Here is a 27,472-nt window from a genome sequence, read left to right as displayed (position 1 = left end):
CTTTTATTTTAAAAGTATTTGGACAGAAAATGAACGGGAGCACTGTCAGATCCTTCTTCAAGATGCTAGTCTGATGCCTTCACCCTCTCCAATAAGAGAAGCGGCTTCCTGCGGCAGGGTGAAGTACCTTCGAACATATTCCGACGGAGAGTTGGGCTTCAACGGGAAAACGGATTCTTTAAATGGCTCCAAAACGGGCAGATATTCAACAGGCGTAGCTACGCCAGCACTGTATTCTCGCCATGCAGCATTTGGAGTTGCTGTTTGCGCTTTATTGGGGTGCGGGAGGTATTGTTATCCTTCATTTTATTATTGTAGTGACAGGAAGCTTCTCACCTGACTTGCTCGGCTTGAACGTTTACATTCAGCTGCTCCGTACTGTCAACTCCTCTCTATTATCCGCAGTCGGTGCCCGCGAGTTCTGTTCGAGAACCGCCCCTGGGTGGCGAGGCGACCGCCGCGGGCTCTCCGCCCTTGCCCTTCGCGGATTGGCCGGAGGGCGGAGCTGGGGGCGGCCCGATTGAGGAGCTCCAAGATGGCGGCTATGTAAACATTGCTGGTGGTAAGTGAGGCGGCGGCAGCGCCAAAGTACTTCTCGGGCTTGTCGGCGGTTACTCGGGGAAGCCCGAGAGCGGAAGGGGGGAAATGTGGCCGAGCGGTAGAGAGAGGCGCGGAGGAAAACATCGCCGTCGTTTGCAAAGGGAGCGGGGAGGGGGTGTCTCTGTAGGATCCCCTCCACTTCCAGGGCGCTTCCCTCGGGAATCGAGTATGTGAAGGGCTGCCAGCTTTTCCGGGTTGGGGAAAACGTGGAGACTCCGGGGGTGGAGGCTGTGGAGGGCCGGGTCTGGGGAGGGGAGCGACTTCATGGGGGTCGAATGCCATGCAGGTATAATGCCTTCCAGGCAGCCATTTTCTCCAGGGGGACTGATCTCTGCTGCCTGAAGATGAGCTGCAGTTCCGGGAGATCCCCAGGTAACACCTGGAGGCCGGCGTCCCTAAATTCTCAGCTCCTTTTTAATCCTTGCAACGCCCATCCAATGGGCGAGGGAGGGAATGATTGGCCGAGGTGTTGTTGCTATCTGGTTCAGCTTGAGTATTTAGGACTCTGCTCCCATGCAAGAGATAGGAACCTTTCTTCACTACTTGGTACCCAGATCCTGTTTTGAGCTACGGGTTAGGCAGTAGCAAAACATATCAGAACAAACAAGGAATCAACACAGTTTTTTGTGGGGCTGGGTTGTTTTTTTTTCGTGGGAGGGGTGGGTCACAAGTAAGGGTCAGTTGCGTGAAGGCTGCTGGTTCTGGAGGCTCAGTTTGCTACAGAAAATTTTACGTGGAAATAGTAAAATCTTTACAGGCTGCTATCATATAGCATCCAGATTTCAAATTATTTTACACCTTGTTACAGAAATACAAACATTCACACAATTAGTGTTAGGGTTGCTAGGCTCCAGCTGGGGTTTAGAGTTACCCTGGAATTACAGTTGACCTCCAGAGAAGAAGAGTTGATTTTTTATACCCTGCTTTTCATTATGCTAAGGAGTCTCCAAGCAGCTTACAATTACCTTCCCTTCCTCTCCCCACAACAGATATTCTGTGAGTTGGTGAGGCTGAGAGAGTTCTCATAGAAATTGCTTGTGCTATTACTAGCTCAAGGTCACCCAGCTGGCTGCATGTGCAGGAGCAGGGAATCAAATTTGGCCTGCCAGATTACAAGCCACCACTCTTAACTATTATACCAAGCTGGCTCCATACAACAGAGGTAAAAAATGACACCATTTTTGTTTGGCAAACTCTTTTAAACATATATACAGTGTTTATACATTATTAGAGAACTGTTTACAGATCATGTTTGTCAAAGACTGAATTAGCTGTTTTCTTGACTTGAGGAGGCAAATTGCCATAGTATGAAAATACATCTCTATAGCTCAGTGTTATGTCCTATGGACATATCTGTTATATTATTTCTGTAGTAATTGCATCAGTACACAACACTGGCCTTTGTTGTCTTCTGGCTTTTTAATAATGTTAGGTATACATCTTATTGCATCAACTGCAGCTAGTTGTTGTGTCCCACTGCATGCTTACAGGGTGAAAAATCTTGTCTTGTTCATATGCTGATGAACTTTATGCAGGAAACTTAAAGAAAACTTTTCTTTTAGAAAAAATATTTTCTAAAAATAATTCTATTAAAGTATCTACTGTGTTTTTATGACTGTATTTTAACTGTAGTCCCCTTAGTTTGTACAACTTGTTGATGGCTATAACCTCTCCTCTTTTTAAGTGCAAAATAATTCTGGGCCATGGCTCTCAGTTACAAACTACAAAAGAACAAATGTACTTAAAAGTTGTTATGAGTTTCTGAAAAATACAGGAGAAAGGTCAGTTGTGTGAGCTGCTTTTTGATAAATGCTTAGATGTTGGGCATTAATTCTAGCAAGGCTTTTAAAGCCATTTAGAACATCAAATGAAATTATGATGATTTTTAAAATACTGTATTTTTCTAATTCTCTCTGTACACTCAAATGTTTTTTTCATTTAGTTTGGAAACTTAGAAAATCTAAATGATGAACAAATTTTAACAAGCAAGATTCATGAGAAGATATTACTTTAGTTTTATAATAAAAACGTCAAAATCATTTTGGTGGGTTAAAATTTTCTCCATATTATTGATAATGACTATTTTGTGTATCATTTTATACCTAGAAATGTGGAGTGGTCTGTTGCCTCCTGGTGTGAATGAAAGTGATGTTGATGCAAGTTCTGATGAAGAAACATTGGAATGTCCTGTGCCCATCTTAAAAGAGGAAAGAGAACTAAAAGATTTCAAAGGAGATCAGACATCTCACTTCAAGTCTGAAGGAATTGAAAGTATTACTGAAAGCAAACCTGCTTCAGCAGTGGCTGATGACACACAGGAATTCCAAACATGTCCTTCTGGAGTTTCTTTAGATATGTGGAATGTAGGTTTGGTTATGACTCCATGCATGACTGCAGCTAAATTGTAGCATGGTCAGCCTTGTAGCTAAAATAAGAAGTCACATTCTTTTGAATGGATTGCTATTTTAATATGTTAAGTGAAAAGTTTCCAATTTTTGTTTACATAACATAATTTAACACAATACAGTTTCAGGATAATAGTACTGGAGAGACTTGTGATGAAATCTGGAGAATATCATGCAGGTATAATGCCTTCTAGGCGGCCATTTTCTCCTTATGCAACTTCTCATGTTGTGTGTAAGCACAGTCTTATCCATCAGGATCAGTTTTCAAATCTGGCAATTTCACTTAGGTAAACCAGAGCTGTAGATCTGGTTTTGATTAGCTAACCAAGTTAGGTGAAAGAAAAGTATAGTTCTTTTATAAATGTTTTCAGATATTAACTTTTTATTAACCACATAAGAAATAGTATACTATGAGCACTTCTAACTTGTCCATCTATGTGTATTCTTATTTCCTTGATAGTTTAACAATTGTGTTGTGCCTTAGCTGCATCCAGAAACTACTCAATTAGTCCCAGTGGGCTTGGGAATGTTTTCTAAACAATAGCTATCTGTGACTCATGAAAAAACATGTAGAATAGCTTTTCTTTATTTTTCCCCCACTTTAGTGTACCCAAACTTGGGGCCTACCTGATGTTTGAAATTGACTGAAGAACATTCCTATAGTATTACTTATTCAGAATGTGAAAGTTGCCATGACAGAAATAAGTTGGACAAGTCAGTCTGAGGCACCCCTCTCCCTTCACTCAGTGGAACACTTTGGGCTGTAGTGCATATGCAGCCTGTGCATTCTGGATCAGCAGTAGATCTTCATGCACTTTCCTGTTGTACTTAAAGTTGCAGTAATGAGCAGAACTTGTGCCGTCTGGAAGTTCTGTTTATCAGAGTGTCTGTAGAGCTAAGAATCAAGTAATAGATGCCAAATATCTGAATTCCAAACAAGTAAATGCAGCTTCTTGTGGCGCAGAGTGGTAAGGCAGCAGACATGCAGTCTGAAAGCTCTGCCCATGAGGCTGGGAGTTCGATCCCAGCAGCCAGCTCAAGGTTGATTCAGCCTTCCATACTTCCGAGGTAGGTAAAATGAGTACCCAGCTTGCTGGGGGGGGGGGGTAAACGGTAATGACAGGGGAAGGCACTGGCAAACCACCCCGTATTGAGTCTGCCAAGAAAACGCTAGAGGGTGTCACCCCAAGGGTCAGACATGACTCGGTGCTTGCACAGGGGATACCTTTACCTTTAAATGCAGCTTTAACGTAAAAGGGGCATTGCACACCGTAGATGTTCAGTGTTTCAAAAGTTTTGTACATTTATTGACTGTTACATACCAACAATCCACCCAAGAAACAGTTTCTCACTTTGCTGTCTTCTCTTTCAACAGAAATTTCAAAACTTGCAAAAGAAAAACGTTGAAATGAAAATCCAAACAAATCAGAGAGAAAGGGGACAAAAGAGGAAGCGTTTCAGAAAGGGTGTGTTGTTTTTTTGTTCTTATTTTTAATTGATGATGATCCGGGTTCTAGGAAATGTAATGCTAGTGGTTAGTTGGAAATGCTAATGGTAGGAATTCAAGTTCTAAGAATGGTATGATGGAAGTCTTTGTTGGCACCAGTAACATAAATGCTATATGGTATATAGAACTTAAGGATGGTCTGTGATCAGGGTTGCCAGCTTTATGTTGGAACATACATAGAGACTTTGGGGGTGGAGCTGGGAGTGGGCAGATTTTGGGACAGGGAGGGAACACAGTGGAGTATAAGGCTATGGAATTCACCCTCCAAAGTAGACAATTTATCTCTTTAGTCTGAGGAATGTCATCCCTATCTATGATAGGGCCATGTTTCAGGCCATAGGGCCATGTTTCCATGTCTCACCGCATCAGGCCGCTGCCCAAGGGAGCCCCCGGCAGCCGCGCTCCGCGCGACTGCTGGGGGCTCCCTTGCCTAGCGCCCGCTGTATTTTAAGTACAGTGGGCTTGATTACTAGTTAAACATATTTGCCATAAGACTCAAACCGCTGTGCAGTAAGTTCTGGATGCATATTTCTCAAACAACAGCACTGAGAATCTGAGAGGGTTCTTTAATGTCTTTAATAATAAGGCAGGAGATGCTCTGCATGTCCAAGGCCTCCAGACCGTCTGGATCTTGCTGCCTTTATTCGTTGCCTTCAATAATCCATGTGCTTCCCTGGGTTTATCATTTATTCTGTCAGCGACTGCATTAGACAGATAATTTCTTGTAGTTTTATTAGAGAACTGAAGGTGAGAGAGTGACTTTCCTATGAAAATAAGTCCGTGACTGAGCCGGGGTTTAATTTCAGGATTGGGTCTCTCACACACTGCTAATTGAACCTCAGGGGTTCTTCCTGTGTATTTTGATTGCAAGGCAATTCAAGATCTAAATAATTAATGACTTTGATAGTGGCATTTGAACTAACATTTCTGTTCTGGTAGATGTGCAGCTGGTTTAGCTTTCTGAAATTCTGTCTCCAACACCTTTCTGAAAAACTTGTCTGTACCAGTCTGAGAGGATGCTGGTTCCCACACAGAGCTCATACCTTTTCCAATTTTCCTGTGGCCCTTTCTTGCATGCTCACAGGAATGCTGATTGCCACTTTGGGGTCAAAAGGCAAATTTCCTGCAGACCAGGGATTCTGTTTTGTTTTTGTTTTTTTTTGTTTTTGGAGGGGGCATCATCTGGACATGGAATTGGGATCACTATGGGTAGGTAGTTGTGAATTTCTTACATTCTGCAGGGGATTGGACTACATGACCCTGGAAGTCCCTTCCAACTCTGTGATTCTATGATCTATACAGAACCCCCCTCCCAATATGCCTAACAACATATTTTCCCATAGCAAGCTGGAATAATGCCTTCATTGAAAAAGTGGAGAAGGAAGAGGAAAGCAGTGCTCTGTGGCCATTATGCCATGGTATCCCCATTCAGCCCCTAAGTCTTTTGTGTGCATTTTCATAGGTATTTCTCACTAAAGTAAATGTAAATGTTTTCTTTTTTCCAGTTAAATTGAAAACAAATAAAGAAGATGATGAGAGGTATTTGAAATTGATATAATTATTTAAAATGAAATTTAAAGTGGTTTGCCTTTTGAGCGCCTTTAGGTTGTTTGTTTGTTTTTTAAGTTAGTATGTCATGTATACTCACATATTCTGCTTGGCCAGATTTAATCTAAAAAAAAACTTTAAAAAAATTGCTGCTAAACAAATATGTAAATAGATGGGCTACATTCACATTTTTGCCTTATATTAATGGATTGAGAGTTTTTAAAAAGTCATAATAATTTATGTGTAATGTGTAATCATTTCCACGTCTACTTGTAGAATGAGCCTTTCCATATTCCAAGATAGTACAATGAAGAATACTTTAATTTACATTGTAATGTCAAAGTTTTTAAGAGTGTTTTGTGTTCTTCTTTGTAGCCAACAATCCACAAATGAAAGCCAGTTGAGAGAGCTCAGTCAGTATTTTGGAATCAACGATAGATTTGAATCACTTGCAAGCAAGCAAAGTACTCCAAAGGTGATTTTTAAAACTTCAGTTCTTCATTTAAATAACCTGTTCCTTAAAGGACAAAAAATAGCCATAACTTAATCATACCTTTTAATGATAAGTAATTGAATACTTTCACCCATTAGCAAGTCTATATTTTGCCCACCTGAAGAATTTCATTCTCTTTGTTATCATGAGACCATGTGAAAAACCGTTTTATTGTTTTAGGAATTTCTTATGTTCAGATTCTTGATTCTTAATTCTATAAATCCTGGGACTGAAACATGCTTTGAAATCACTCTGATCAGTTTAGTTTTCAGTCTTTATCCCAGGTCCTGTATAATGGCATTTACTGGTTAATGTTAGTACTTCCATTGTGTAAGTTGCTTGGAGATCTTCTGAGGTTGAAAAGTGATTAATAAATGTATTAAGAATTATATCAATAGGAAGCAGTAACAGTTCATAAACATACATGCTTTTGCAGAAATTTCAGCTAAGCTTTAAGTGTTATAGGAACTCTATTTGAATTAAATTTACAGAAAATATAAAAAGAAACAAAAGAAAACCTTGGAACGAAGTTGTTTTTGCAACAGACTTCATTGGCTGCTTGCTTTAATAACTGCATATTTCAGTTCCAAGCACATTTTTGAAAATACAACATGAATGTAAGATTTTCTGATACTGCTGCAATACTAATAATTTATTTTGCTCCTAGGTCATGCATTTGTTTTTTGTTTTTTTTTTGTTCCTCCTAGGCACAGGTTCCTGTGTGTCATCTGCTTACTAATATTTCTTAACAGCCAATAACAAATCAAAATATATTAGGATGACCTGTGAAAATATATTAAAATGCTTATATCTAAAGCAGAAACCTGTGAACAATTCTTATTAATTGGAAAATGACATTTTTCTACTAAAACTTTGACATACTATCAACTTGTAATCATTCTAATTCTTTCCCCCTTCCTTCATATATATTACTTGTATTCAATAGAGATGAACCTGGAATGTCAGGGCAGAAATCTATTACATTATTATTATTGCATTCATTAGTGGTCGTTCATTTGTAAATGTTAACTCAAGACAAGTTAGGATTTGCCCATGTTATTAGGGCTTCTTCTTACTGCTTGTTTTGAAAGATTAAAAATGTAGTCGTCTTACACTTGATTGTCTGCAGGCTTGGAATCAGTAATACAGTGAAGTAGTGGAGGGGCACCGTGCCAGAATTTTTTTTTTTTTTTGGATAAAGATAAGATCTAAGAACTGAAAAGACAGAGTGGTAATTGGCATTCTTCATATTATTTGACACATACACGTCACATTTTATTCAGGAAAGCTCCAGGGATGGAACAGATAAGTCAGATATTGAGATAAAATTTTACTCTGACAGGCGTAAACTAGTCCATGTAATTTTTTAAAATGGCACTATTTATCCAACACATAAGGTGGAACTAATACAACAATTTGTTCTCGAACAACCATTCTGTGAGTAGTTAATGATTGCCCATTTAAAATATTCTATGTGTGATTTGTTATACATGGAAATTAAAGCTATGTAAGTGAATATTATTTTGGATATGATAAATATCCTTGAGCATATGTTTATAGTGTTCAGTTGATATTCTAGTGAGAACTTTTCTTTTTCATTTGACATTCTTTCCAGTCTGGCCTTGAAATCAGCATAGACAGAGCCTTAGCGGATGGAGATACTGTACGGGCTGAGGAACTAAGTGACAGATTAGCTACACGAGAGGTGAGTTGACCTTTGTAAATCTTTATAATATAGTATGATTAACAAATATGCTTAATTAGAGTCCCTGATTCTCCTAGTCAGGAGTGTTTTCATGCACATGGTTAGAAATAGGCTATTATAATTGAATATCAATTTAAAAAAAATCTGGCCAGCACAGGGAATTTCTGAAGAAAATTAAAAGTGTAAATCCCCTCAGATTTTTCAACAGAAGTCTTGAAGAATGTGATGCAACTTGATGAGCATACTGAAGGGATGTAGGGGACTGCTTCAATAATAGTTGATTTTATAGGGTTTACTGGATATCACTACTTTGTTTTCTGTTGATCCATCAAATCTCAGATTAGCAGGTACAAAAATACTGTAGGTACAGAAATACCTTCCCCAACTATGTTATACACTGGGCTGTTATTGGAAATAATGATAATGACAAGTATAGTATTGCCTGTAAACAACAGTTTGTTTATTTTATTTTTGATTTGATTTATTACCCACAACTCCTGGACTAGCTGGCTCGTGGCGAGTTACAATAAAAGTCCCCATGGTAAAACATAAAAACTCCAACCCTTAAAATTAACAATGTCAGCCATCCTTGAGCCCCTACCCACCACCAAACAGGCCCCCGCCATATCCTGTACCTCAAGGGGGGACAAACAGGGAGACAGCATGATATTACAGTTATAGGTGTATGTTTTTGGGGTAGAAATATGAAAAATAGAGTAAACCCCAGATACTTGTATTAAATTAGCATTGACAGATACAGAAGGAGGCATTGCAAAGGTCATCTTTATATGTATAGTAATATCCTAGCATAGCTTGTAGCAACACTAGTAGCTTGCCAGTTTGATTTTTTGCAAAATCCTTTTATATTAATTTATTTAAGCACATATACTCTTTCTACACTGGAGACTCAAAAGCAACTTACATTCAAAATATAGAGTTTAAATAAAGATGTACAGTCAGAATGTACAGTAGAGCTTCCTTCCGGTTTATGGGACGTACAGTCACTTTGCATGGATAGCTCGTAAAGGATCACAGATGCCCACCTCTCTTTGGTGCTTGTACTATATATTAACTTCTTGCAAGTAGAAAGCAAACTGCTTTAATACTTTAGTTTGTTTGATTATCAAGAAGGTGTTTTCTCATTTATTCAGCAATAGAAGAAATTGGAAATACATTTCAATCCACTTTTAATTTTATTCCAATTTAAATATTTTGTTTTAAGAATGAAACCTGATACTATTAAAATATTGTCTTGAAGAATTGTATGCAGCTTGGGAGCTCTGTTTGTGGTGAGGCTGCAAATTACTTTGGTTGCTTCAGAGTTTAGACATGTGAGAAATTAGTTAAAGCATTATATTTATTGATTGACTTTCTTGAAAATGTTGAAATAGTATCAATCTCTGTCTCTTTTTTTGGATGACAGTTCCTTTCCTTGTCTCATCTGTTCCACTTAATATTTCTGGTAAGGCCTTGGAGGAGGAGAGTGTCTCATGGCTTGTGCCACTCAGTGCTTAACATCCACTCAGGGTGGCTGTCCTGCCCCTGAGTGCCCGTTCCTCCAACCAGCTTGCCTGCCTGTCCAACAGCCAGCCAATTGCCTTCCATCCCCCACCCATGACCTCCTCCCACTTCCCTCTAAGCCTTAGAGGCTGCAGATCCCTGATGCATGGAGCTGCCCCTGTTGGTGAGTTCCGTAACAGCTGCATGCAGCCTTTCCAGGTCCTGGGGAGAGGGGAACGGCCATTTGCAAAGTTCTTCCACTCCAACCCCCCAATGGCCCATTATGCACAGAGGGGAAGGTCCGCATTCGGGGTGGAATGGCGTTGCCTAAAATCACCAATAACACACGGCGCTGGCTGCAACCGGCCGCAGATTCGGTGCATGCCGCCGAAAAAGCCGCGTTAGCAAAACACGGAAGAAAGCAAAGCTTCCGGGCAACCGGGGTGCAACCAGAAGCAGCGCCGGGATCGCCGCATGCATTATCGGTTACTCTGGGTTTTGCCGCCGTTGTCCGTCCCGTGCGTAAGTGGTTTGCTTTGCGTCTTCCCCTTCCGCATTTTCCATGTGACCCAAATTGCCATTTCGGCGGCTGTGCATAATAGGCCAATCTATTGCCCATTGTATTCCTGAACTCAATGGGCTTTTGGCCCCTAGTCCTATGAAAGCATAGATGTTGATGTATTTAAACGATCTAATATTCTTAGTAGCTAGTAGCAGTATTTTTTAAAGATTTCTTTTGTTATGTGAAATGTTACCCATCTTTTTGCTCTGACTGCTATTGCTTTGCATTCAGTTATGAGAGGAAAATAATATAGAGGTTATGGCAAATGGCCACAGTTCATAATGGCAGTTCCTTCCAGTCATCAAAAAGCTGACTGATTTGCAGAATCCACATGGACAAAAAAACATATGGGTCAGAAGACTGTCAGGAAGGAGAACAGAAGAAACAGTCCCCCCTGCCTTCTCTTCTGGACATGCAGGTCTACTGATGGAAGGAGTGTGAGCAGTTTTGCCCCTTTTTTAACACTGCAGTCTCCTTACCTTTACGTTTATCTACATGAGTGCTGTAATCGAAATCAACTTTCTGGGGATCAAAAGGGACGTCTGAAAAAAGCCTCCACTTGATGGTCTGTATCTCCCTGTGCCTTCTTCTGATGGTTAATTTCTTTGATCTGATGTGAACAGAATATGTGAGCCTGTCTTGAGTATGAAATAGACAGCAATGGTGCTAGCTAACATGGGCATCCCATTTGTCTCCACTAGTAGCCTTCAGCTGAATCCATCACTTAGCTGTTTGAAGAAAAGGCACCATGTGGGCTGAGCTATGAGAACTCAGTAGGGGCCATATATTTTCTGCTTCTTGGGCAGATTGCTGGACAGGTAAGGTAGTACAGGATCTTCTTGATCAGGGTGGGGTGAGAGTCAGGGTTGGTTAATGGGGGCACCCAAAGCAGATTCTTACAGCACAGTTCACAGACCATCACAGTTGAAGTGAAATTTCCACCTAGCTCAGCATATATGGAGTTTAAAGAATCTATAGGAGAGCCAAAGTGGGGAACTGGATATTCTTCAGTCCAGAAGACAGTTACCCTTCCTTTTCTCCTCCCACTCCCTCAGGCCACCACAGGATATGTCTCTGGATGATATAGTAAGGGGAGCCTTTCCTTCTCTTTCTCCCGCTCATTTTGGGTATATGTTTTCCGCCCCATGCTTTGATTCTCAGCTGGTCATGCTCTTGCTTGCTCAGCTTTGGGGACCCTCCCCTCCTTTCATGCCATGCAAATTCTAGCATTCTCTTTCTCAGTACTGAAAACCTCCGTGGGGAGAATTAATGTAGTATAGTGGTTATTGTCAGACTAGAATCATGGAGACCCAGTTTGGGATGGCCACTGTGCCATGGAAGCTTGTTGGCTGGCCTTGGATTAGTCACGTAATCTTAGCCTTCCCCACCTCATAGTGTTTTTGAGAGTATAAAATGTAGACAAGAGAAACAGTGTAAATTGTTTTGGTACCCCATTGAAAAGAAAGGAAGGGTATTGACAAAGCAAATTAAATAAATCTTTCTTGACTCTGGGACATGACATTGAAACCTTTGGGGGCGGGCAGTTCTTCTAGTCCATATCTTGAAGTGTGCATTTAGGGAAGAGCTTGAGTTACTGCCTCCTTCATGAGAAATTTTTAACCTTCAGGAATGTAGCAGGGTATACTTAATACTGGTCGAGATTCCTTATAGACATTTCTCTTATTTTTCATTTCACATCAAGTCCTTTTATTAAAGAAAACTGTCCACATGCTAGCCCAAAAACCTTTCAAAGATAACCTATCTATATAACTTATCCCCCATATTATTTTCATGTTAAATATTGTATTAAATGTAGACAATAGAGTAAACACAAATGTATTTTAATTTACGTATGTTGAGTTGCTTTAAAGTAAAATAGACTGTGTGTTCAGTGGATGGGTGTTCTTTGGAAATCAGGTGTATAGTTTTTTATTGGTGGCATTTTCTTTTTCAAGAGACAGTAACTGGAACCTGCTGATAAAGCCTCTGCTTTGAGGCATAGATCCGAGAGTTCTTAAAACTGTTTCCTTCCTTAATAAGTGAAACTAATTTTTAATGTATAACATTTATAAACCTGTGAAATTGATAGAGTAGCATCATTATTTAAGGGGGAAATAAAGCCAAAAATAGTTGGCTATGAAAACATGCCCCGAAAGGCTAGGGAATGCCAAAACAGGTCTGTCAGCATGCTTTCGTTATGCCACTGGAAGAACCATTTTTAATGGAATTAGATTGCCTTAGAACAGGGGTAGTCAAACTGCGGCCCTCCAGATGTCCATGGACTACAATTACCATGAGCCCCTGCCAGCAAATGCTCATGGGAATTGTAGTACATGGACATCTGGAGGGCCGCAGTTTGGTTACCCCTGCCTTAGAATAAGAGAAGAATGTACATAATATTCAGTGAGACTTAGTTGAATGAGAGAGGTATATATTGTTGAAACCTAATTTTGAAATGAAGCACTTGTTGCACATTGCATTTGAGTACAGATTGTCATGCTTTGGTATTTCTGAGAAGATCTGCAGAGGGTTACCATTCTGTTTGTGCCAAGAATGATTTTAGAAACTTTGAAATCTGTAGGCCTGAATATGGTTTGTGTTTTAACTATGATGTACCAAATTCTTTCTATTGTGAACTTTTCTCTGTTCCTTTCAATATTATTTTGAATTATGTACTTTCCAAGTTGCCTGGACTTTACATGAACTTTGATACATGAAAACCAGAACCCTGGTTATATGCATAGGCAAAAATCTCTGCATTGCTTGTTTCAGACAATATGGCAACTGCATATTGGGAGGATCATAGACACTGCATACTTCCAGTATATCCAGTTGGCAGGCTCCGGGTACATGTGATTGCCATACCTGGAGAGCCCTTTTATGTTTAACAATTTTAACTATAAGTGGTTGCCAGTAATTTGCTGAAACAAAAATAGAAGTCACAGAAATGGTGATCAGAGTCCACTGCATCTTACTTTTGGGAGTAGATTGGGATGGAAACCTGCTGATGGTGGCAAAATTACCAGGGTTCATGATCATTGAGAAGCATCTTTAATTCAGAAAAATCACAGTCATCCTTGATATTGCTCAATATGAATTGCTATGTACGTCTGTCTGTACCAGTTGCTCACAAAACCTCATACCCTGCTACACTTCTTTTTTTTTAAGTCTTAAAAGTGTTCCTGGACTTTTTCAGAGGGTATGGCTATGTTGGTCTGCAGTAGAGCAATTAGATTTGAGTCCAGGAGCACCTTAGAGACCAACAAGAGTTTCAGGGTCTAAGCTTCCCAGAGTCATATGTCTGACAAATGGAGATTTGATGCTTGAAGCTTATACCCTGATGAAACTTATACCCTGTGGCTATCTGGTGGTACTGAAAAATCCTTAAAGCCTTTTTGGATATCCAGTTTGGATTAGCTGAATGCACACCCTTAATGCTATGCCACAGTTTCATTCCTGTCTCTATATATTGCCATCAAGCTGTACTTAAATAACATAGGCCTTTTGACAAACATGGATTGCTATAAAAGAATTCAGACCAAACATTGGCAAAAATTCCATTTTCATTGCTTTATTTGACATTTTTGTATTAGATGTGCTGAGAAATGAGAAGGTACCATATGATATGTCTATAAAGGCCATTCAGAGCACATCTAACAGGTTATAGCTTATTTGGCTAACAAACAGTGTGTCCATTTGAAAACTGCATTTATATATATCAGTGAAAAACTTTTGGCAGTCAGCATGTCATGTTTTAATACTTTTAAATATTGTATTAATATTTTATCATTATGTAATTATAAAATATTTGGTGTATAGCAACTAGTAGGAGAGTTGGAAAGCATTAGAAACTACACTTCCCATCCTTAACAGCATTGACGTTAAGCTTGAGATATCTGCTGACAGGATACATTGACCTGAGTGTCTGAAAAAGTGGAGTGGAGTTCATGGCATTGGATCCCTATTAGGGCCATTGAGAACTATGGAATTGCATTTCCAGAGGTATCTCATGGAGCAGTTATGGCACCTTTGTAACATTCATTCATTCATTTATTCATTCAATACACCACCCTCCCCTAAGGTTCAGAGCAGTTCACATGGAATGAAAACAAGAACAATACATCAAACTCGGTGATTATATTGAATGAAAGGCAACAGTAATAATAATAACAATAAACAGAGAGAATAACATTCTAACAGAGTAAGCAATCTAACAGACCCATGGTTGGTCAGTTCAGGTGTATAGATTCAAGGGAGGGAGGTTCAGAGGCCCAATAGATGTTATTTAGCTTTGATTGACCTCAACCAAATGCCTGGCAGAGGGGCTCCCTTTTGCATGTCGTACGGAATTGTTTTAGTTCCATTAGGGCCCTGATGTCCTCTGGGAGCTCATTCCACTAGGTGGGGGCCAGGCCAGATCAAAGTTAAGGGTAGGCCTTAACTGAGCATTTTCAGAATTTTGGAGGAAGGGGTTAGTGCTTATCTTTCATAAATGATTCATGAGTGATGAGCTCCAGAAATTTATATTACAATCCTGATAACATTGAACAACATCAGAAGTACCTTGAGTCTGTCTCCTTGAGGTATTTTAGAGTTTCCTGTTTATTTTTTCTAAGATTTTAATGAAGTGGTCTGCTTTCTTGTTGAAATTTCAGTGGTTATCTGTTGCTGCCTTTCTAATTCTGAACACTGGCTCACAGCATGCATCAAAATAATCTGTACACCCTAGGAACCTGGAGCTGACTCATTTAAAGCATCACATCTAAATTGGCCCTCCCAGTACCCCAGTTGGCACACTGTTAGATCCCCTAGGCTGGAAAGGGGAGAAAAGCTTGTTTTTTTGTTTGCTTAGGGGTAGCTTCTACAAAACTTGGATTGTTCTTGCCTTTGCAACCAGCTTTGGCATTTTTTTGCTTGTCCCTACTTTTATGTACCTAAAAGCCAAGGCAAATGGCCTTCTCAGAATCTTTAATTGGTGATAAATTAACCCCCTTGGCTTTGGAAATTACTTCTCCCCTTACAAGCCAGATTCAGAAACCCCACCTCATTCCTCATGATGTTAACCAGGAGCATACTGGGGCTTTGAAATTCACCTCCTTGAAAGCTCCTAAATTGGTGTACCTTGCAATATCCCCTCTCTCTGCCAACTTGAATGCTGCCATGGCACCATCCCAGGTACCCAGGTTTCTGAGAACTCTGGCATTTGTCATTTGTGTCCTATGCTATATCATGGTTGAATATGAGTCAGAGCTTCCCTCCCAGCAGTAATTGGGTAAGTCGTTGCTGGCAGGAGAAACCTTTGAGCCGTACTGGTCATTTCCTATGGAAGGCAAGCATTGTAAGCCAGTAAAATACATAATCTGGACTGGTGTTACAAATTTCAGCTATACCATTGTTCCTTCACATTAAAAGTTCTTGAGTTTGTGACTTTCGTCAGCTACCAGTCCTACAGAGTGCTAAATTGTCTTAATAGGTGTTAACCGGAGGACAGTAACAGAGGCAAAGCTCTGACCACATTATATTTTCCTGTCAAAATACACCTCCAACTATTTCATAATGTTGAATTCTGAATTGCTGCAACAGCTGTCGTACACCAGTTTAGGAACACTGCTGTCAAAACTGTTTAAGCATTAGCTTCCAGTTCTAGGCATCTTGGTACAATGGATTTAGCATATCACAATTGTATGTGTTTTGCTTTGACAATGTTAATGTTTAGTTATATCTAAGAGTAATTAGTTTCTTTTTTATGATGCTAGTCCTGTACTACCAGAAAATCCTCTCTTCCATGATTCTCTCAGGTTCCATTGCCCCTGCCCATTGTATTAACAGTCAACGTACACTATTTTTGCAAGGGAATGTTTTGATAGTGCACATAAAATATTTAAGAAGTGTTCTTAAAGAATATGTGTTTAACTATTTTAGGGGGGGGGGAGAATTAGGTCAATTAATATAGTCCCAGTGAGATTCTTTTGTCCAGTTAATAAATGGAGCACAATCTGGGAGTTTATCCACATCAGTACCACTGAAAATCAATGATGGTTTTCTTCATTCAATAGAACTCCTTGTCAGATTATATTTAATATATATATTTAATATATATATATATAAACCCAAACCATACAAAATCTGAAAAGTGTATTGCCACAGTGTGCTGTGCCATGGCTCAAAGTACTTGAGGCATATTATGATGAAAAATAATACATTCTATATGCTTCTAAATGTTAACGGTATAGGGAAAAATAGAGCTGGATCTGTTTTGTTACTACTTTTCCAGTCTCATCGTACTGAAGGTGTTTCTCAGCTTCTCTTCAGATTGAGGTTGTTTTCTCTTAACCTCCTGTCATATAGTAAAGGTTATCACCTATGATTATATTCATATGCTCTGTTAATTATGTATATCTTCTTCTTTAAAAACCTTAAAAAAGATTTCAGATGTTACAAGTCTAATTAAAGAGACAAAACGCAGTTTATACTGTAGATTTTTTTCTGCAGTTCAATTAATCAGCATGTTTTCTCTTTTAATTAAAACCATTTTAGTAAATTAAAGCCCACAGCAAAACACATATATAATTTGTTTGTAATTAGCTCTTAATTGGTGGTAGTTGAAGCTTAGCACCCTTGGTTTCTTTCTTCATGATTGCCATTTTATTAGCAGCCAGTCATTAATTAATCTTTTTTTCTAATTAGCTTATAAAACTGTTGATGGCACATTATTGTAAATGTGATTTTAAGTTCAAAGCTTGTTAATAAGCTTTCTTACTTAGAAGAACAGAGATAAAGAAATTGCTGAAAACAGTACTACAGTTCCTTTTTTTTAAAACAGCCTTTCTTACAAGGCGACTGTGTAAAACATCTAACAGCTTATAGTTAATTTTTAATGCTTTTTATGAATGAAGTTTCTTGCCTTTAAATATTTAAACCTAAAACAAAGCTTAAATATGAAAACAATTTTGTAGCCATGCTATACAATAGTATTGTCTGCACAAAATGTGATGCTTTAATATCCACAGTGGAAACCCAGCAAAGTCTTTCACACTAAAAGTCGAACAAATCATTGAAAGAAGATCATTCTCACTTTGGAATCCACTCAATATTCTTGTTTGCTTTATATAGTTAATATACATCAGCAGTGGATAACATTCCATAACATAAAAGGGGAAAATCATTGCTACAGGCAGAACCTGAAATAACTAGATTCATATTTGATGAGAAACTGTAATATAGTATTAAAAGGCTGTTTGGTTTCTCTGATAGACCGCAAGATGCTTCAGGACCTGTTAGAATAGAGATGTTCTGTTTAAACCCCTTTGGGCTTCGCCTTTTATAGAAATACCCACATATGACATTTCTGAATCTAGTCTTGAATGTTCTGTCTCATTATTCATGTCCTAGAATATATGTATTTTACAACAGGTCTTTGAAATAAATCTTTATCTGTTTGGGATTTTATTCCGCTAGCCCAGGGGCTCAAGGTGATGCCCCAAACATAAAACGCAACTATTTATAAACCCAACTGCCATCTATTGTAATACTGAACATTAAAACCAATATGCAGTTAGCAGAGGTATCGGTCATTGACTGCTAAAGGGAAGTAATCGAGACTTGGACACAGACAAGCTTCCACAGGGAGTGGGTCCCATAGCCTGGGAGTTACCACTGAGCTACCTTACTCATGTGCTGTTGACATTCCAGCTTGATACATGAATGACACCTCTAGGGGAGCATCTCCAGTAGATATCAGTGGCCATGGGGTAGGACAAACTGACCCCCCACCACCATAAGATAACATTTTGCAATTGAATGTTTCATGTAAATTCTGCTTCTTGAAAGCTATAGTAAATATATTTTGCAGCTAGGACGAGAGAATATATTTTCTCTTCTCTTGCAACTCCAACTTTATTTACTAATTCAACTTCAGCTGTTTCTTGGTGTGTGTGTTTGTGCGCGCATGTGTTAATTTGAAAAAGGGCGTTTATGATGCTGTGCAAGAAACACTAGAAGGGGATAGCTGACAAGGGGAAAAATTAAAAATGGGATAAAAAGTAAATGAATAATGTCATATTACTAAAAAGATGAGAGGCTAATTTGTGCCGACTTTTTGCTAATTTTGTTCAAGCCTCAAAATGAGGAGCTGTCACCCGTTCTGTGTAGCACTGATGACAGTGCCAATGATCCATGAAATAAGCTGCCGCTGGCTTTGTTCTGATAAGAATGAACAAATCTGCACAATGTACGGCTCCCTGAATCTCATTTTCATACTTGCATGCAGGCTAAAAGAAATAAGCTGTTTGCAGGCTTGATTAATCAGACATTTGAGGGGGTTTTGTCTCTTTGATCTCTTTCGTCTCCTAGGTAACTTGCTTGACATTAATGTTGAGCTTGAGTAAAGACAATCAGGAATTGTAGACCAAACTGATATAAAAATTAAAGACCTTAGCACTTTAAGTACTTCAGTAATGGTTCCGCTTTACTTCAGAAAACATCTGTTTTCATTTAATTAAAGAACAAAAGAGAATAGCATAAATATTTTTCATAGAAACCTGTTATTCCACAAAAAAGTTGAAGTATGATAATTGGTATTTTCTTTTTTCTTTTTACATAAGTACCTTTATACTGTTTGGAAAGAGAAAATTCAGTAATTTGTTAGATATCCTTGATGGCTATACATTTTTAAATGAAAAATCATGGATAACAAGTTTGCAGTTATGCTGTATTAAGCTGCGAGAGCAAGAGATTTGAAATGATTATCTCTAAACTTTAATAAACTGATTTTTGCCTCCTAGAAAACTAACTTGAGTAAAAGTTTGTCTTTTAAAAATCTGTACTATGTGACAAGGATGTACTATTATATCTACATTACTTCCCAATATGATTTACACACTTTAAATGTATAAAATTGAAAGGAATTTTTTTAAATGTCGCAGTGCGTTTGCTTGAGGTTATGCAGACGCTTTTACAAATCTTCCAAGTGGCTGTAAAGATGAATGCCTCAAGGGTCTAGCCAGGGCCCTGCTTTTCCAACCAGCTAAAGCCCTTATCTTAAATCCAAGCAAAGTACCATTAATCTTTTTGAAAGACCTTTTATGGCTTTTAATATATCCCAAATTAGAACATTTTACACCCTTGGTTCCTGAAATGTGGTGATAAAAAGCCTTTAGAGCTTAATTTTCCTTACTGCGTGCTCTGACCAATTTGCAGTTCTTTGTGATAATGTTTAGACACCTTAATTAAAATGCAGCAAAATATTGGATGTTCTATATGGAAAATGCTGATACTTTGACTACACAAGAAATTGTTGTATATATTTTTATTCATGTTTTATTGCTTCTTACCAGCATTTTATTTTGTTATATTATCTGATGACTTGAGACTTTAAAAGAAAAATGTAAAGCTATTGACCAAGACCTCAAGTGACTTCTTTTGGGTGTATGGGTCTGGGTGGGAAAGCAAAGTGCTTAAGATGAACCCGGCATGGTTGTGTTAAATTGTCCACAGTGCATCAATCCCTGTAAAGTAGCATCTTATAGTCACTGTAGCCTACATATAGGCATATACAAATTGCAAAAATGTGGACTATTTTTTGCCTGTTTAGATACCTATTTGGCCAGAGCCATAGGAATCATGAGGCAGCAATCCTAAGAACTCAGAAAGACTCAGTGGAAGGCAAGCTATTCTAAGTTGCTCAGTTGCTAATAGATGTCCTACTCTGGGTATATATAAACATGTAGAATGAATAAATATAAATTCTACATGATGGTGTATATATATGGTGGTGGTATTTGTAAAGGGACAATTTAATTCCTATTGAATGTCAAAATCAAAACCTTGAATTTAATCCTGTCTCCAATTTGGAGCCAATGTAGCTGGGAGAGCACTGTAGTGGGCCTCTTATCAGGAGTTGAGTGGGTATATTCTGGGCCAGTTGGACTTTCTGGAGCAGCCTCAAGGGTAGCCACTTGTGATGCCAGAGTTTCAGATTTTTAGTGTTCATGAACTGTGTAACTTTAATGCACATATTTGGTACAAGCCGAAACTAGCTATTGTGTTTATTATTTGTTGAGTTCTGTGTATAAATCACTGGCATTGTGTGAAACTGTCTGTGACAGGGAAAATGATCATGCTCAGATGACGTGGGCTTCTATATGTGCATCAATCAAATAACCGCTGTCACTGGACTAAACTCAAGTTTATGCTGAACCATTTGATTCATCAACCACATATACCCCAACCACTTATTTCTGTAGTATATAGATCAGAAGAGAATGGTAAGACCATGGTGAATTAATTTTTTCTCTCAGTGTTCAGATGAAGAGAATGGAAATATCCCTGTGGTGTTAGATCCACTGACAGTCATATTATTATTATTATTATACTAGTAATAAAGCCCGCTGTAAAATAAATACAGCGGGCGCTAGCCGTCCCCAACCGCTGTGGCAGTGCTGCCTGGGCGGTTGGGAAGGGCAGGCCTCCCCCAGCAAGCGAAGACGCTCCCCAGGCCCCAGGGAGCCTGGGGAGCGTTTTTCCTCCCCCCCCAGCAAGCGAAAACGGTCCCCAGGCCCCAGGGAGGACAATCCGCGGCTCAGGGAGCCACGGATTGTCTTCCCCGGGGCCTGGAGAGCGTTTGTCAGCCTCCACAGTAAGCGAAAAGGATCCCCAGACTCCGGGGAGGGTGCTGGGTGGCTCAGTGAGCCGGCCAGCGGCCTCCCTGGGGTCTGGGGAGTCGTTGACGGCGAGATGGCGGGGACCAGCGGCCTACCTTTGCTCTCGGCGGCCAGCATAGGAATGGCTGCCGTGGAGCAAAGGTTAGCCCTCGTTGGGGGTGGGGTGGGTTGTAGCCGGGGCAAACTGCGTGCGGCTGCTGATTGGGAGTTTGGGGCTGGACTTCGTGCCTCCTGATTGGGCCCTCCTCTTGTCAGTCCAGGGGAAGGGGCCAATCGGCACCCTTCCTCATCCCAGACAAGGCCCGCCCTCAGGACCCTTACTCTTTTATTTATTCCACTCCACTGGAGCAGTTAAAGATTCTATATATTGCTTGCTCTTATTCCTCTTTTAGTGAACAGCATGTTTATGGTCAAGTGAAACATCAATTAAACTTTGTAATCTGCATTACAAATAGTCACTTAAGAGTCATTCAGATTCCAATGACAGTCATGAAAGGATGGCTTTTGAAGTTGCTTGGTGTATGATCACATTTTTCTGATATAAAGAAAAAAATCTGATAGGAAATATATAATCCATCATGGTTTGTTACATAATGTGCTAGTGATGTCATGCATGCTTGATGGAGAAAATAAGAGTTAAAACAAATTGTTTTGTAATTTAATCTTTCATAACATTTAAATTTGTGCTGACATTTTATATAAACAAAATAATAAAATCCTGAATACTAAATACAGATGTCATATTATTTGCTGTACTGTTGTTGAACTATCACCTCTGCCTTGTCTCAGCCTGTCCCAAAATTAAATCTCAGGTATACATGACCTTAATTTTCTGTTGCTGATTTCATATACGTGTTGAGTAACTAAATGCCAAACAGGTCGATATTGGTTACTGGGCAAATAATAAAGTTTGCTTGCCTGGATCACCACCATTCCACCAACATATTGGAATATGCACAGACCAGTGGTGGCTTGTGGCAGAACAAATGTTAATCAAGTGAAATTTCATTATATTTTGTTAATTTTTCTTACTGATTTCACCTGTATATGTTCTTTCCTTAGCTTGGTGTGAAGATTGCCAAAGCTGTTGCCTGTCGAAATTTTGTAAAACTGAAACAAGATGCAGAGGCTTCTCAAGAAGCCCAAAAGAAAAAGAAGCTTGCTTGGGGGTACGTTTTTGCCGATATTTATTTTAAACCAGTAATAGGTCTGGGTGAATTTAACACAGAGTCCCTTGAATATGTTCTTGTACTAATCCTTATTTGTTTGACCTTAATTTTTTCATTAAGTAGTGCATCTGTTTAATATAGAATCTTTACTACAACAGATACATTATTTAAATGTTTACATTTTTCCTTTTGTAATTAGAGTATTTAAAACCCTAGCTTCAGTTTAGTTATAGCTGCTGAATGAAATTTGATTGAAAACTCCCCAAAGTGTTCTTCAATAGATACTAACATATGTTTGTATTTCTTTTCAGGTTTGAAGCCAAGAAAAGATGGGAAACAAAAAGCAACATGGGATACATGTAGTTATTTTGTGCTTTGGATGGGAGAGAAAAAGACAGTTTAAAGATAAAGGAAAGGGTTTGTTATTACATGATATTTGTCATTAACATTATTTGTGCAGCTGGATGAATCATTATAGACTAATTTAGGTTTGCATTACATACTCCATAAGGTATCTCTGGGATATCTCAAAACTACTGCCTTTAAGCACAGGAAATGTTTCTAATTTATTCCTTTTCACACATTTAAAGTCTTTTGTTTGTCATAGACCTATTATGAATATTATTACTATTATTGTAGTATTATTACTATTATTGTAAGCCGTGACTTCTTCGGGTAGTAGTATGAATATTAGTACTATCATGAGCAGTCTTTATCTAAAGTAAAATGCAATGTTTGGAATGCCTATCTTGAAATAATGAGAAGATGTAATCATATTTCCTCAAAACTAAACAAATGAATGGTCCTTCCCCCAGAAACTTTTGCAAATGGCTCTCACTAGTTTGTTTATATTAAACTGGTAAATTTTACTTATCAACCAAGATTAATTATTTCAAGAACAAAGAATTAGGTTAACTTTATGGTGACTTACTATGTTCAAGTAGTTTGAATTATAACAATCTGCCAAAAAATGATAATTTCAAGGTTTGTGACATCCTGAGTTTCCAGCCTAACATGGAATAATTCATTCTTCTTTAGTAGCCCTGAGGATGTTTGAATGTCTCCCTTCTTCCTTCAGTAGAAAACTGTATTTTATGAAGATGAGAGTTTGTCAACTGTAATTAGTTACATTGGCATTTCAACGCACAGCAAACTCCATAAATCACCACCAAGCAGGTTTCTACCACAGAACCCTATAAATCTGCAAACCCTTTATTCTAAGTACATAGGCTGTGTGGAGAGAAATTTTTGCACATTTCAGAAAGAAAATTATGTACTGTCTATCCTCCATTCTTTATAAGTAACATATTTATCGAACAAAATAGACTTGTCACACTTGGAAGAGTAATGCAATATCCTCTTCATCATAATAGTACATACTTAGATGTAGTGTGCTGAATCCAGCATCCAAAATTTCCTCTTGTGCTAGAGTTCTTTCACAAATATAAACACACGGGCAAAAAAAGACTCTGGTAGCTGCTTGCATTAAGTCAAAGTTAGAATCACAGAATCATAGAGTTCGAAGTGACTCCAGGGTCTAGTCCAGCCCCCTCCAGAATGCAAGAAATTCACAACTACCTGCCCACCACAGTGACCTCAATTCTATGCCCAGATGATGCTCCCCAGTACTTCCCTGATTATGTTTTTGCTTGTGCAAGATCTTATGTACCATTGGGCACTATAAAACATAATGAAGGATGCGTAGTTTTACAAGGCCTTAGGCAAGCAGAACTGCAATGTTTATAACAAAATTGGAGTCAGGTAGCACCAATAAGACCAACAGAGTTTTAGTCGAGGTGTAAGCTTTCATGTGCACATACACTGAGGAAGTGTGCTGTCCACACAAACGCTTACACCTTGAATAAAACTTTATTGATCTAATGGTGCCATTGGATTCAGATTTTGTTCTTCAGACCAACATGTCTACCCACTTGAATCTATTGGCAGTGTTTATATCACTAGATACAAGGCACTGTGTACAAAATTCCTGGTTCTGTCTTCATTCTTTTTATGTATAGAATGGTGCAATTTAAATTAATTTATATAATATGTTTTGTGTTACCTTTCTATCCACATAAAATCACCAACACTCTGTAAGCATAAAATATTAAAACACTTGAGATTTTAGAACAGCATTTAAAATATATATGAAAATACTTGCAGTTCAGTAAAACAATTCAGGGATGGGCACAAACAGCAGGGAACACCAAACAAAACTAAAAAAGTCTTCACTCCTAGCACAAGACTATGATTGAGGCAGACAAAGCCAAAAAGAAATAGTTCTGGGTGCAGCTTTGGTTCTCCTGTAATATGCTAGAAGTAGCAATTGGGACCAAGCTAAAGATTCTGGCCTGAGCATCTTTATATGCCAACTGGCAAGAGGTGTAAAGGGCATCCACAAGTGCTGGTTGCATGTTTGCATGGCTGTTCCCCCTTAGAGAAAAAAGAGAACAGTTTTTGTGTTTTTTTAATGAGATTTTGGAGAGGCTCTATGAAGAAGCACCTTAGCTTTCACTAGGTACATGGTATGTATCATCAAGTCACAGCTGATTTAAAATGTCTTTCAAGGCAAAAGACATTCAGAGGTGGTTTGATGTTGCCTGGATCCATGTCTAAGTGCTGGTATTCCTTGGGGGGGGGGCCTCCCATCCAAAGGCTATCCAGGCCAACCCAGGTTAGCTTCTGAGATTTGAAAAGGTAGGGCTAACTTGGGCCATCCAGGTCTGGGACTCACATGATACAGGTAGGGATAAGTTAGCAAGAGCAAAACACAAGTGAGCATGCTGGGCCTGGCACTTATGAACACTATGGTATATAAGTCCCTTGACTGAGAATGTTCCCATTTGGACAGAAGGTAATATAAATAGTATTTGTATGCATGTACACGCTGTGCTCACAATAGGGCAAATGCTCTAAATGGGAACAGAACTAGTGAGTTAACTTCCCCCCCCCTCTGTGCACATTAGCTTGTCCCAATGTGTTATATATACAGGATATAATAGACTTTTGGGGGGAAAGCCCAAATAAAGTTGTCATAAGATTGATAATGATAATCTTCACCCAAACTTGAGAGGATATGTGATGTTCGCAACATGAACACTTCAAAAGGCATGGGTGTTACAGGGTTATCACTCTAGAATCTTACGGGCAGATGCGCATGGAATGTCATCTGAATATGCAAATTATTTAACATGAAGGAATTAGTGTTGGAGAACCAGTATGGTGTAGTAGTTCAAATGGTTGACTAGGATCTAAAAGACATAGGTTCAGTTCCTACTATGACATGAAGCTCACTGAATGACCTTGGGTTAGTAATTTTAGACAACTTATTTTGCAGAGTTGTGGGCTGGGAACTGACACCCTGAGCTCCTTGGATGAATGGCAAGAGAAACATGTACTAAATAATAAAATTAGCACTAATATGCATTGGGCAGTAGAAGCTTAAATGATGGCATCTCAAGTGGACAACATTAAAGTTTGACTGTATTGTGCATAACTTCTCAGACTTGATTCTACTATGATTAATGGAATGGAGCTTCCGCCATGTGTGTCTTGTTAGTATTTATGCTGTGCTTCCCTACTTTTTAAAATCTCATTGGTTACAGACTTTTTTTTTGTATGAGTCAAATGTTATTGCATGGCCTACTGGATGTCCGATCCTGTTGATTTTATTTACTTATTCTATGTAATCAACCTTGAGTCCCAGTGGAAAAAGTGGACTATAAAATAAGGCCATACATTGTCTTGTGTACCTCAAGGACCATCTGTTGCTCTATACCCTCCAAAAAGTAGCTCACTATACATTCCAACAACATAGTAATCCCTGGCCCCAAAGAAATCCATCTGGCCTCAGCCAGAGCCAAACCTTTTTCCATGGCCCCAATCTGGTGGAATGAGCTCCCCAACGAAATTAGGGCCATTCCAGAACTCAAATAGTTCTGTAGGGCCTGCAAGACAGAGCTCTTCCACTAGGCATACAACTGATGATGAGGACCCAAATTCGACCCAACTGCCAGGAAATAGCAACACCAACAACCAAATCTCCCCTCCTCTGTTAGGCTGTCATTTGTGATCTATGTTATGTACTAATTGTTATTATATTTCTTGCCTCAATTGATTACAAATGTTATAATGCACTTTCTAATTTTTATGTTCCATGTACACCACCCTGAGTAAGAGGTAATATAGAAGCTGAACTAATCTGTTCCACTATATATTTCTGGTAAGGCCTTGGAGGAGGAGCTGGTCTCATAGCTTAAATAAAACTCAGCACTTAACACCCACTCAGGGCAGCTGTCCTGCCCCTGAGTGCCTTCTCCTCCAACGGGCTTGCCTGTCTGTCCAGCGGCCAGCCAGTCACCTTCCATTCCCCACCCCTGACCACTCCTTCCACTTCCCTCTGAAGCTTGGAGGCAGCAGATCCCTGCTGCATGAGAGCTGCCCCTGCCGGAGAGTTCCATAATAGCTGCCTGCAGCCTTTCCAGGTCCTGGGAGGAGGGAAAGGTCATCTGCAGAGTTCTTCCACTCCACCCACCTAATCTAGTGGCCGTTGTATTCCTGAATGCAACAGGATTTGCTCCTAGTAAATAAACATACATAAAATATCCAAAAGTGGATTACAGAGGAGACCTGCAGTTACATAAAGGGAGAGCCACTATTCTCAAGGTAGATAGATTCTGCATTGAATATTATTCTGCTTCCTATTAAAATATTCAGAGAAGACAGAATACTTAAAGGGCATTGCTTTTATTTAAGAATAACTTCTTTCTACCTACCATGTCATATATGGCATGTAATCTGTTGCTTGTCTTGTAAAGTGTTATAGTACGAACTGCAGAACTTATAGGAATTTTATGAAGTAGGCAATTTTCAGGCATTGCTTGTTTTATGAATGAGGCATTTTTGCTGAATTCACAAAAAATATTTTGTGATGTATTGGTCAACCATTAGTACCAATATGACAATACTATATATTGGTGATATTTTAGCTCCTGGTGGAACAAAATACCTGATTTAGTAAAAACAGTGTTAACTTGTATATCATTTGAAAAACTGATTTTAACAAGATTCTTTTAAAATTGATCTACTTTTGAGGACAATATGAATGCTTTTGAATCTAAAAATAACTAATTTGTTTTCACTGCAACAGTACTAATTTAATAGACTTTTACTTTTGTATTGCATAAATGTATTTGAAGAACTTTCTAGGACTTTCATTTACAATAACTTTGTAACACATTTCAAAGAAATATTAGCACAATAGGCAGATTACATTGTGGATGTTATAGGTACTAATCTAGGGTTCCCAGTATTCCCATGGAG

The 27,472-nt window shown here is 38.9% G+C and overlaps 1 protein-coding gene across 3 annotated transcripts; it reads left to right on the top strand.

Moving 5' to 3' along the window:
* Positions 1-419: 419 nt before the first annotated feature.
* Positions 420-23,027, top strand: FAM204A (family with sequence similarity 204 member A). 3 transcript variants are annotated; one of them, XM_077349900.1, is made up of 8 exons: positions 420-562; positions 2,707-2,963; positions 4,381-4,471; positions 6,018-6,051; positions 6,436-6,535; positions 8,169-8,258; positions 22,044-22,150; positions 22,462-23,027. In XM_077349900.1, the coding sequence occupies exons 2-8, from the start codon at positions 2,709-2,711 to the stop codon at positions 22,511-22,513; spliced, it is 729 nt and encodes a 242-aa protein (XP_077206015.1). In that variant the 5' UTR covers positions 420-562; positions 2,707-2,708; the 3' UTR covers positions 22,514-23,027. The 3 variants fall into 3 exon arrangements, with proteins under 3 accessions (XP_077206015.1, XP_077206014.1, XP_077206016.1); XM_077349899.1 differs by lacking the exon at positions 420-562 and adding an exon at positions 599-766; XM_077349901.1 differs by lacking the exon at positions 420-562 and adding an exon at positions 1,636-1,762.
* The last annotated feature ends 4,445 nt before the right edge of the window (positions 23,028-27,472 follow it).

The sequence above is a fragment of the Paroedura picta genome, chromosome 8, assembly GCF_049243985.1.
Source record: "Paroedura picta isolate Pp20150507F chromosome 8, Ppicta_v3.0, whole genome shotgun sequence".
Classification (NCBI taxonomy): Eukaryota; Metazoa; Chordata; class Lepidosauria; order Squamata; family Gekkonidae; genus Paroedura; species Paroedura picta.
This window is presented reverse-complemented; position numbering and strand designations above follow the sequence as displayed.